At 41.1% G+C, this 12252-nt stretch overlaps 1 protein-coding gene across 1 annotated transcript; it reads left to right on the forward strand.

Annotated features, from left to right (window-relative positions):
• Positions 1–2457: 2457 nt before the first annotated feature.
• Positions 2458–9953, forward strand: LOC310944057 (bMERB domain-containing protein 1-like; the record flags this gene model as incomplete). The annotated part of the gene is made up of 6 exons (XM_083909764.1): positions 2458–2545; positions 5247–5367; positions 7258–7331; positions 7966–8080; positions 8559–8629; positions 9841–9953. Exons 1-6 carry the CDS (start codon positions 2467–2469, stop codon positions 9951–9953), a joined length of 573 nt encoding a protein of 190 aa, XP_083765890.1. The 5' UTR covers positions 2458–2466.
• Between the last annotated feature and the right edge of the window lie 2299 nt (positions 9954–12252).

Here is a 12252-nt window from a genome sequence, read left to right on the forward strand (position 1 = left end):
TCATTTCACTCTCTTCCTCATCACTTCTGTCCCAATCTCAAGTTCTTGAATGATGTCCAGTCGTTCAGCTCAGCTGGTTTGCCTCCCAGAATCCTAATTAACCCTAATAAATCATTTCACTTTATCACATTTAGCTTCGCTAATGCAAAAATAGCTGAACTGGATCGGTCATTATTGCCGTTTTAATCAATTAAATTATTAATTAAATTACTGCAGATAATTCATCGACATAACGTATTGTTGTTAATGTTTGAATTGGTGATCCATTTGGTCAAACAATGCACTTTAATACAGTTTTTTAAGAGGCAGAGGCATCTCACAGTGCAAAGAGAGGACTGTGTGATACTGAACGGAGGGAGTAAATGTGTGAGCGAAGAGCGACAGGGTAAAACTAAAGTGAACACAGGTGAGTTAAAGAAGGCACTGGATGTGTTATCACACAAGGTGAAACAACAGGAAGTAACGAGAAAGCAGATAATCCAATCCGAATCCATCTTTTAGTTACCATGAGGAACCCTGTGTGCAGAATATCCTTATTTATTTGCATGAAATCAGTGCTGCTGCTGTTGCTGCTGCTGCTGCTGCTGCTGCTGCTGCTGGGTGTGAAAGGGAGTTTTCCTATTGAGATTCATCGCACAATCTCATCATCAGTCCACGCGTTGCAAAGTTACCGTGTGCGAAGTTAGATTATTTCGTTTTTTTGCATTCACAACAGCTCTGTGTCTGACCTGAGGGTTTGATCAGTGACGTTGGGTCTCACAGAGTCTCAGGTTCTCTGACAGTGAATCTACGAGAAGCTTTGAGTTTTCCCACTTTATCCAATTAGGACCCAGAACCCCCACAAAGAACTACTGTCCCTCTCTGTGGATGTTAACGTTTGGTCTGTAACCTGCTCTAAAACCTTCAGCTTTGTCAAGTATAGTGTCAACATCTGTGCATTTGGTGTCACTGAACGACTGAAGAGCGATCATAAAAGGCCTGACTTGCTAAGATTTAAATTGTGGTTAGATTAAGGTTAGGGTTAAGGCGAGAATAGGCTAGAATAATAGGTGCACAAACCTATGCGTATTACTAGTTATGGTTACAGTTAGGGATATATTTTGGTTAGTGTGTGTGAGAGAGAGTTGTGCCAAAGCATAACACATTGCAATATTTGCCGTGATGCTCCACTTTGCACCGAATAAAGCAGCGTTTTTTAAACCACGTCTGCTGCAGCTGTTTATTGCCGTATGCAGCTATAGTTTGTCTCTGATTTAAGAAATTTTCCTCTTTACACCCTCAGAGGACGATGTGGTGTCCATGGCCGACTCGACCATCACCGCCGACGACATCGAGGGCGAGCTCTTGAAGATCGAGAGGATCAGAGACGTCCTGGTCAGGAGGGAGTCCGAGCTCAGATACATGTGATCTTGATTTCGTGTTATGAAATCATTGACGTTATTCTTGGGGTTTCAGTGTTTGTTGAACGTGCACTATATGTTTGCAATGTCAGATATTACTACAGAGAAAGAAGAGAGACAGAAAAAGATGTGGATACAGAGTAAGAAAGCTTATCTTTGGGATGTCAGGAAAATGCCAGGAAAATGCCTCACATGTACCAGACCCACCTTCACTCGGCATGGTGCATTCCACACAGGTGTGTTAATGTTTCGTCTATTTGCACTAAAAGTGCAGGGTTGTTTTTTAGATTTCCTCAAGGAGGGTAAACGCCAAAAAAAGAGCAGCTGTAAGTATGTATTATATGACTTTATGACTGGGAAATCTCCCGTAATGTACAGTTGTGTTATGATGTCCCAAAGCTTTGACACACAGTGTGGTCAAATAGCTGTTTTTTTGATGGCAATCACATGTTAATATATTATGACAAAAATGGCTCAGGAGCTCAGTAACTAGCAGTGATGTGTAATTATAGATGTATGACTTTAAATGGTGTGAGTCTGTGTAGAATCACAAGCTGGAAATTTTGCACATTATTTTTCGTATTATGTCGTGAAGAGGATGATATTATAAATGTAAAATAAAAAATATATGAGAAGATGTAAATAAATGTTTTGTTCTTGGGAAAAAAAACGCTGCTGTGTTTGTTTTTATGTCGTGAATCGACTTGACTGAAGTGGTTTTGCTCCGATGCACCGCATGGACTGAGCTCGGCTGCACAGTTCACTGCGGCCATCAGGTGGCACTAGTTTGCTTCTACTACGGCTACGACGAGCAGTGATGCTGACACATTGACACCTGGGGGTAGGAGGGCTGTGGTGGTGGTGGTGGGGCAACAGGAACTCTCACTCTGCCTCTGCAGGGCTGGTGACTCACTGAGAGACAACAACGGCACACGGCGAGCCTGTGAGACCCTCCCCTGAGGAGGCTCTTCTTCTCGTTTTCCTCAGCATCTGCAGCTGGAGGAGCTCTAAAGAGGAGGAGAGAGGAACTGCTGCTGCTGCTGCTTCTGCTGCTGCTGCTGAGCCGATGGAGAGACAGCAAGGATCTGCTCATCAGTACGGTTCACTGGAGCGCACGGAATGGAGCGGTGACACCGGCAAACCAGGTGAACCAAACAACACTGCTGCACTGTTATTATTCCTCTGTCAGTCTGTTAGTATGCACCGCAGGCTGTAGTGTGTTTCATCATCATCATCATCTTCAGTGTAGACATTCATTCAAGGGAATTTTCTATTTATATAGCCTGTTTATAATCTATGACATTACTGCATTATTTGCTTTGTTTAAACAGATTTGAGTTTCTAGACTTGGATGAAAAATAACTTAATAAAACATATCAGTGTGTTTTTTTTTTTAGTCCAGATAATGAAGAAGAAAATCAAGAATCCACAGGTGTCTGTTCTTCGTGTGTGTGTGTGTGTGTGTGTTACGTAGGCTATGTGGACCAATAATTGTCAAGCAAACCTATCATTGTGAGGATTTTCTTGCTTTTTTTGAGGATTAAGACCTTGTTTTGGGGTTAGAATTAGGTTTAGACATGTAGTTGTGATGGTTAAGGTTAGGGTAAGGGGTTAGAGAATACAGTTTGTTTGTTTTTCTTGGCTGTGAGGGTGACACGTGGGAATTTATTAAGGTCCTCACAGTTACTCTTCCTATAAAAATCTACACCTAACAATTGTTTTATTATTATTATTATTATTATTAGTTATAAAGCTGAATTTTTCTTGACCATTTGCTCTATAATAACATACATATTATATAAACATACTATACTATGTCGTCCAAAATTTTACAAAAACGTCATACTATACTATCATACTATTTAAAGCCCAGTAAATATTCAAAACCAGATATAAAACACATTTTCACATAAAGCAGAAGCTGTAATTGGATAAATTGTTTAGAAAACTGGTCGTTTTCTCTTTTTTTTGCTAAAAACCAAGTGAATTCATGTGATGAGTCAGCTGAAAGTTTGTATAGCGTTGCATTCACACCTTTATTTAGCTCATAGTCTTAGTCTCCCACCAGTCCAATCATTCTCATCATCCCACTTTTCTCCTTTTGACTTTGTGACCATTGTCAAAAGAGCAATTTTGGGGCAAAACCTTTAAATTGAGCTCGTAGAGAAATGAGGAGAGGCCAAAGGAGAAGAACCGTGAGACGTTAAGAATGGAGGAAGTGTAAAGGAATGGAACGGTTGTTCTTGGGGTAAAAAAAAAAAAAGAAAGAAAACCGCTGTGCTGTGTTTCACAGAGATGAGTCATAACTGCTCAGTGGCAGAATAACCTGTCCTTGAGAGGCTCTGCAGAGGAACATGATGTCGTCTCCCAACAATAGAAGAAGACGGCAAACCATGACCGGTGCTGTCAGGTTCAACATTTTCTTTTAAAAAAAAAACAGCTCAGTTTGAGGTTTCTGCAGGAGTACAAGTGGCGAATGAACTGTAGTGTGTTGTAATGGAAAAAGGACACACATTTAGAAGGAAATACCTTAGAATAATCTGCGTTTGCAGTTCCATCATCCGTCATTTCACTCTCTTCCTCATCACTTCTGTCCCAATCTCAAGTTCTTGAATGATGTCCAGTCGTTCAGCTCAGCTGGTTTGCCTCCCAGAATCCTAATTAACCCTAATAAATCATTTCACTTTATCACATTTAGCTTCGCTAATGCAAAAATAGCTGAACTGGATCGGTCATTATTGCCGTTTTAATCAATTAAATTATTAATTAAATTACTGCAGATAATTCATCGACATAACGTATTGTTGTTAATGTTTGAATTGGTGATCCATTTGGTCAAACAATGCACTTTAATACAGTTTTTTAAGAGGCAGAGGCATCTCACAGTGCAAAGAGAGGACTGTGTGATACTGAACGGAGGGAGTAAATGTGTGAGCGAAGAGCGACAGGGTAAAACTAAAGTGAACACAGGTGAGTTAAAGAAGGCACTGGATGTGTTATCACACAAGGTGAAACAACAGGAAGTAACGAGAAAGCAGATAATCCAATCCGAATCCATCTTTTAGTTACCATGAGGAACCCTGTGTGCAGAATATCCTTATTTATTTGCATGAAATCAGTGCTGCTGCTGTTGCTGCTGCTGCTGCTGCTGCTGCTGCTGCTGGGTGTGAAAGGGAGTTTTCCTATTGAGATTCATCGCACAATCTCATCATCAGTCCACGCGTTGCAAAGTTACCGTGTGCGAAGTTAGATTATTTCGTTTTTTTGCATTCACAACAGCTCTGTGTCTGACCTGAGGGTTTGATCAGTGACGTTGGGTCTCACAGAGTCTCAGGTTCTCTGACAGTGAATCTACGAGAAGCTTTGAGTTTTCCCACTTTATCCAATTAGGACCCAGAACCCCCACAAAGAACTACTGTCCCTCTCTGTGGATGTTAACGTTTGGTCTGTAACCTGCTCTAAAACCTTCAGCTTTGTCAAGTATAGTGTCAACATCTGTGCATTTGGTGTCACTGAACGACTGAAGAGCGATCATAAAAGGCCTGACTTGCTAAGATTTAAATTGTGGTTAGATTAAGGTTAGGGTTAAGGCGAGAATAGGCTAGAATAATAGGTGCACAAACCTATGCGTATTACTAGTTATGGTTACAGTTAGGGATATATTTTGGTTAGTGTGTGTGAGAGAGAGTTGTGCCAAAGCATAACACATTGCAATATTTGCCGTGATGCTCCACTTTGCACCGAATAAAGCAGCGTTTTTTAAACCACGTCTGCTGCAGCTGTTTATTGCCGTATGCAGCTATAGTTTGTCTCTGATTTAAGAAATTTTCCTCTTTACACCCTCAGAGGACGATGTGGTGTCCATGGCCGACTCGACCATCACCGCCGACGACATCGAGGGCGAGCTCTTGAAGATCGAGAGGATCAGAGACGTCCTGGTCAGGAGGGAGTCCGAGCTCAGATACATGTGAGTGGAACGACCTTGAATCCTGAACAGTTAGAAACCATGCAGTCACTGCTGCTGTTTCTGAGTATAAGTTTAGAGATGTGACATATATTTTACGCAATAACTGCGTGAACAGCACATCAAAAAACCTATGAATAATGCATCGATGACAAAGCCAGACGAGGAAAGATTAAAAAAACGCATCGAGTCGTCGTAGAATCCTTTTGTGGCTCGAGCGCCGTCTCATAAATGCCAGACCGATATTAAACCTTAATATTTGTTTTATCTCTCTCCGTCTGAAGCCTCTTTGGCCAAAGAGCAATCTGTGCTTGGGAGTAAATCCAGAGAAGAGTCGCCTTCGACTGAAAGCTTTAAACCAGGGGAGTCAAACTCATTTTCACTGAGGGCCACATCAGCATGATGGTTACCCTCAAAGGGCCAAATGTAACTGTCATACAGAATAAATATGACTAAAATTTAGTTATATTTATTCTGTATGTAACCAAATATAATGCTGCGATTACAGCCTCAGTCTCAATTTCACTCGATGTATGATGCATATACAATGATACACTGCGAACTAGTGGCGGGATTCCGTCACTTTGCGGGTAACGCAATCGCCATGCATTGCGGGAAATTGTAGTTTATGGTCAACGCTCACCTTAAAGCAGCATAGACCTATTTTAACACTGATTTTTAAGATCAATTAATCACTCACGAGCCACATAAAATTACGTGGCGGGCCACATCTGGCCCCCGGGCCTTGAGTTTGACACGTGCTTTAAACCATTTTCTGCCTCTGACCAAAAAGCCCTTCTTTAAATTTGAACTTTCAAAAAAGTACCTTTGAATTTATGGTAAAACAACTCTATATTCTTGTATAAAGGACAGGGCATTTCCTGCAGTAAACGTAAAGCTACCAAAACAGAGGCTCAACATCAACACACGGAGAAGGAGTGTTGCATAGTGTGTCTTTAAATAAAAAAAAAACTGAATTAGTACATTGTGGAGTACACTCTTAGAAAATAGGGTTCCAAAAGAGTTCTTCTAGGGCTGAGGTTCTACCTGGAACCATTTGCTTCTGAAAAACCCTTTTCCCGAAGAAAGGGTTTTTCAAGGGTTCTTTGTAACATTAATGGTTCTTCTAAGAACCATTTTGATCCAGAGAACCCTTTAAAACCCCTGAATAAAGGGTTTTAAAAGCGTTAAAACCCTCCAAAAGGGTTCCAGGTGAAACCTTTATTAAAAAAAAGGTTCTACATGGAGCCAAAAAGGGTTCTCCTATGAGGACAAGCCGAAGAACCTTATATGGTTCTACTGAGCACTTTTATTTCTAAGAGTGTACATGAACTAACCCATGAACTAACGCCCCCATCCTGACCCTTTCAAATGTCATTGTCCTAACTCTACTGCCTGGATGTTTATGTATTCGTCTTCTCCTCTGAAAGAAAGACACTCACTCACTCACACTCTCGAGCAGATTAAGTGGGAGAATTAAAGAGAGAAGTGAAGAGGGTGGAGAGTTTAGAATTTAGTATTCCAGACCTTATGGCCATTTCTACAGCGACGCATCTGTGGAGAGACGTGATGAATGTGTGTGTGATGTGCATTTATCAGTTTATCAGTGTCTGTACATGCAAAACAGATCCAGACGCTCTGAAGGAGAAGGTTTTTCAATCCCGGCTCAGTGTCAGTAATGATCCTCTGTTTGAGTAAGAAAGTGAGATACAGACTCAGAGTGAAAGCTGTCTGATATCTGAGTGTGATGCTGAGAAGAGATTGTGACTTTTTCTCCCTGTGGGGAAATAGAAGATCAGCAACTATCTGAGATTTCTCTCTTTACATTTCTATTTTCCCGACGTCTCAAGCGTCCATAAACGTTTCTGTCTCTGTGTGTGTTTTATTTCACAGGATGGACGACATTCAGCTGTGCAAGGAAATCACTCGTCTGAAGATGGAGCTGCACAAATTGGTGTCCATACCAGGTAGCACTCCTCAACACCTTTTCCCTGTCTGAGTATTATTGGCTGTGGATATGTGGAAGATGTGAGGAAGAAGAAGAAAAAGCAAATTTTTTTTCAAGAGTTAAAGCGGACCTAGACTGGAAGTTCCAGTTAACACTGTTTTTTAAGTGTGTATCTGCGTCATTACCTTGTTTAAGAAGCCCTGAAGGTTCTAAACAAACAGTTCAGCCACTGCTGAGAATGCTGTGTTTTATTGTAATCTCGGGCTCAGCGAGATCTCTGAAAAAACCCGGTCCGGTTACGTAAACACTGGTTCTCCGGAACAGCAGATCGTCCTGGTCCGGGCACTAGTCCGGGGGGTGAGATTTATGTCTGAAATATCGTGGCTGAGGAGAGCGTCAGAAAAGACAGATTTCTATCGGCTCGTTTACAGAAACTAGGAGGTTTTTGAGCATAAAAAGTTAATGTATGTAAGTAGACCTCCATAACTAACATATATGTGCAACAGGACCACTCTGTGAACTTTAAATGAAAAGCTTCCAGGCTTTTCATCCTGCCACGAGCTTCAAACGTGTCGATCTTCTCATTTAGCTCTCAACAAATTAAGTTTCCTCCTCCTCCTCCTTCATCTCCTTCTTCTTCTTTTGTGCCGTAGATAACGACAAGTCCAACGATGACCGGCAGAAGGAAGACGAGCTGCTGCAGCAGATCCACAAACTGGTCGAGACGAGAGATTACCTCGTAGATGACGTGGAGTTTGAACGACTCAGGTTAGCCTGAGCCATACCTCTACTACTTTCTTTCATACTGAAGTATAAAATCCTTGGCTGATCACGGCCGCTGCTCATAAAACCTAATGTCTGGTAAAGAACTGAGTCTACGGTAATTATCGTTCATATTCACCGTTCCTCGAAGCCACAGCCTGCTGCTGTTCCTCATTAAATCCCTGGAAAGTTTCCTGAGGCTCAGGCGCTGTGGAGAGCTCGCTGACATCCAGCGTGCACAGCAGAGAGCCATTCCAATTAAAGATATATTAGCTTGCGTCAGGTGGTGCCAATGGTTTGCATCTATTTAGTGCTCCTGTGACGGATCCATTCTGACACTCCTGCACCACCACAGGAAAGCATCGTAGGTTAAAGCTCATTTTGTAAAAATAGACAAAGAGAGAAAAGAAGGAAAAGAAGACTTTGACATGTGCATGTTGTGTAATCTTGATTTTCATGCATGTTTGTCTTATTTCCTCTACAGGGAGAAGGAAGAAGATAAAGAAATGGCCGATTTTCTCAAGTCCAAATTCCCCCAAAAAAGAATGAAGACAGGTAACGACGCATAACGCAATCTGTATCTGTGTTCACCATCAACGTGCTGAGAAGTGATGATGAGATTAAGAAGCAGAGGAGGAAGTATTCAGTGACACGTACTTTGTACTAAATGTACTTTCCTCCTTTTAAGCTTAGCTTTTAAGAATCAGGAAGTAGAAACGATCCCAGGAATTGTGTGTGTTTTCACCACAGGAACCAGGAACTAAATGTTAATAAAAAAAACTTGCCTTTTTCAAAATGTTAGGGCCAATTCCAATTCCTATCTTAACCCTCAAGCTCAACCCTTAATCTTAACTGGCCCTCAAAACCAAGTGTTGAGGGTTATTTTGTCGCTTAGAAATGGGACACCCCTTAAATACAGATACGTCTCCAGACTGTAGGGGGCAGAATAACGCCAAAGCTGCGTCCAGTCTGTCAACTCCAAAAGAGAAGAAGAAGAAGAAGAAGAACACATTTACGTCACGATCATTTATTACGATCCGTTTGTCAGTCAAGTTATTAGGTTGTCAGTGAGTTATAAGATGATACTCATACAAATATTCAGCTGACAGTTACCACACACCACGACTTATTGAAAAGTAAACGATCGCAAACCATCGCTTGTCCGCACCGGCCGACTATTGACAAAAGATCGTAAAATAACAAATAAATATTACGCAACAATGACGTCAGTAATCCATAATATGGGCCTAAACTAAGATAATACAATGGTTTTCATCATTTTTATATCTCTATTAACAAAGAAAATAATGAATTTGTAGCGTACTCGTTTCGCTGCTTTCGGCGCAATCTTTGTTGTGTGAAAACACGCAATGCATTCTGGGTAGCCCTTGCTCCCAAGGGTGGTCTCGGAAAATCTCAATATTGAGGGCGATACAGCCCTTAAACCTGACCCTCAACTTCATTTTTCTGAGAATCGGGACAGCACTTGCACTAGAGGGAGCGCACATTTTTGAGATTGAGGGTTAAGCAAGGAATTGGAATTCACCCTTAAAGCAGCAAAGCGAATAATTAATGTGTGCAGTGTTGAATCTGCTGATCTCCATCACAGCTTTTAATTTCTCCTCACATAAAAAAAAAAAGTCCCAGCAGCTCCTTTTCTGCAGTGGAAATACAGGTTACTACGAGCTCTTACCACACCTGCAATTAAATGTTGTCCTTTCCCACCACACCACTATTGTTTTGATTCCTTTGTTGTTTTTTTTCAGGCGTGGGGACCAGACGAGTGCCGTCCAGGGCTCAACAGACGTCCTCTCCGTTCGCCAAGACGGGCCTCACCCTGCTGAAGGAGTGCTGCGGCTTCACGTGCTCCATCATGTAGACTGGACAACAACATCAAAAAGAAGAAGAAGAAGAACTTTGACTTTCACCAAACACAAGGTCGCTGTACCAGGAACAGTAAGTAGACAAAACACACAGGAGAACAAGAGACAGTTTTTCCACATTCAGCTTTTTAATCCAAGAACGACTGGGACGGGGCAGTCGTTTTAATTCTGATTTTCATCTTTATTAACTGTTCCCTCTTTCCATACATGCGTCCACGTCCATCATCACTGCGCTTAAGTCAGAAAACATTATTTTTTCCACTGAAAGACTTATTATAGGTGCGTTAGTAACAGTCGACTCATTAAATATGCAGTGTTTCTGCGGGAGCCTGCAGCAGGTCAGTGCAGACGCACAGCTGGGCCTTTATAATTAGCGCTTCAGAGAGATAAACACTAATGACTGTGACATTAATGTGAGGCTGTGTGCAGGATGAAGACACCTGTGGAAATGACTGTGACCTTTTTTGGGAAAGTGGGGTAAAGACCAACTTCTTCCTGCTCCAGTAGTTAAAGGCGCCATATGTAAGAATGTGGCCAAAAACGGTTACTACATTCAAATTCAAAACACCGAGGTCTTTTAAGGTTTCGTTTTCTGACGTAACTGGCAACCCGTGGTTGCTCGGCAGCAGAGGCTCCACTGACTGACGGCGGTAGGTGGCGCCACATGGCAAAACATTATTTCAAAACATAAACATGATTTGCAGTCTGCAAAATATATATTTTTAATGCAAATATTTTGTCTGTACTGTTGTTGTTGGTGAGTTCAGTTTGTTATATGAACATTATTCCTGAGTCTCTGTGACATATTAGGAGGATTTTATGGCCAGTTGCTTTAGATTTATTACGTATTGCACCTTTAATATTTGATATTTATTAGTCGTATTAACAGGGACTGAAATACAGTGTGAATATGGAATATCGATTCAAAACAAACATGAGGTGTGTGTGTGTGTATAGATTATTTCAGTATGAATAATTAATTCTGGTCCATTACTTTCATTTTTTTTTTTTTTTACCATCCATACATATTTACATTGATGTTGTGGATCAGTATCGGCATCAGGAGGCACATTTTCCAATCTAATCCATCCATTATAGAATAATTATGAGTAAGAAATGTGTATTTCAGACACTATATCGTATTATTTCATATTCCCAGTGTGTTCTCCTCTACTACGACACCTTTCATTAACCAAATTAGCTCCACTCCACACACTCTGTATCTATCTATCTATCTATCTATCAATCTATCAGCCAGTGGTTTACAGAACCAGAGAGGATGAGGTGGCCAATCAAACCGTGGGGCTGGTCTCTGTGTTGCCAAGAGGAATAATCACTATAGCAACCATATATATATACCTCCTGTATTGACAATGAGGAAGAAAAAAACATGGAGATTCAAATCTGCATCTGCACGAAAAGTTGAATCAAGAACTTTGTTCAATTTTTGCTAAATAATCAGTGTTTTATTCTACTTAAATGTTCACTCGCAGCCAGAGGCGCAGTTTGTGGACAGGCAAGGGCAGGCAACTGCTTGGGGCCCCCGAGCCGATAGGGGGGGCCCCCCGACACTCGGAGCCTGAGGGCTGTTTTTACTGAAATGTGCAGTGACCATGCAGCCGCCTCCCCGTCCCCCTTAAACAACAATGGGGCGATTTGCAATGACATCTCAGTAGGAAACCTCCCTAAAGGGGCCCCACGAAAAATGAGTTGGAAAATGAAGAGGATTATTTACAGTGTAATGCATATGTATTTTATTGTTCTATATATTTATCTTGCTTTATAATGTGGGTTCTTTACAGTGTAATGTATTTTTTTTTGCTAAGTTTATATAGTTTTTTTATTTTTAAATATAGCTATTTACAGTATTTTATTGTTCTTTACATTTATATTTTCACATACTTTTGAATTACAAGGTTATTTCATTCATTTCGAGAAAAAAAAAATACTTTGAATTCATAATTCGTTGGTGTCAGATTATTTATAACATAATGGTGATGAACACTGGTTGGAAGGAAGGGCCCCCTGGGGCTTAGGGCCCCTACAGACTATAGAATCGCCCCTGCTCGCAGCTCACACCTCTTATAGAGACACATGTGCGGTGCTGCAGCAGAGGGAAGCTGAGAGTAAGAAAACATTAAGAGGAATAAAGTGGCCAAAAGCGAGGGAGATGAAGATAAATATGGTGTGAGTCGTCTTCACAGAGTTTCTATAAGGCCAGGACTTTATGAAAAACACTATCATCCTGTACAGATCTCTCAATATAAGAGGAGAAATAATGTTAAAAAAAATAAA

This window comes from Microchirus variegatus (genome assembly GCF_963457635.1).
Source record: "Microchirus variegatus genome assembly, chromosome: 23".
NCBI lineage: Eukaryota > Metazoa > Chordata > Actinopteri > Pleuronectiformes > Soleidae > Microchirus > Microchirus variegatus.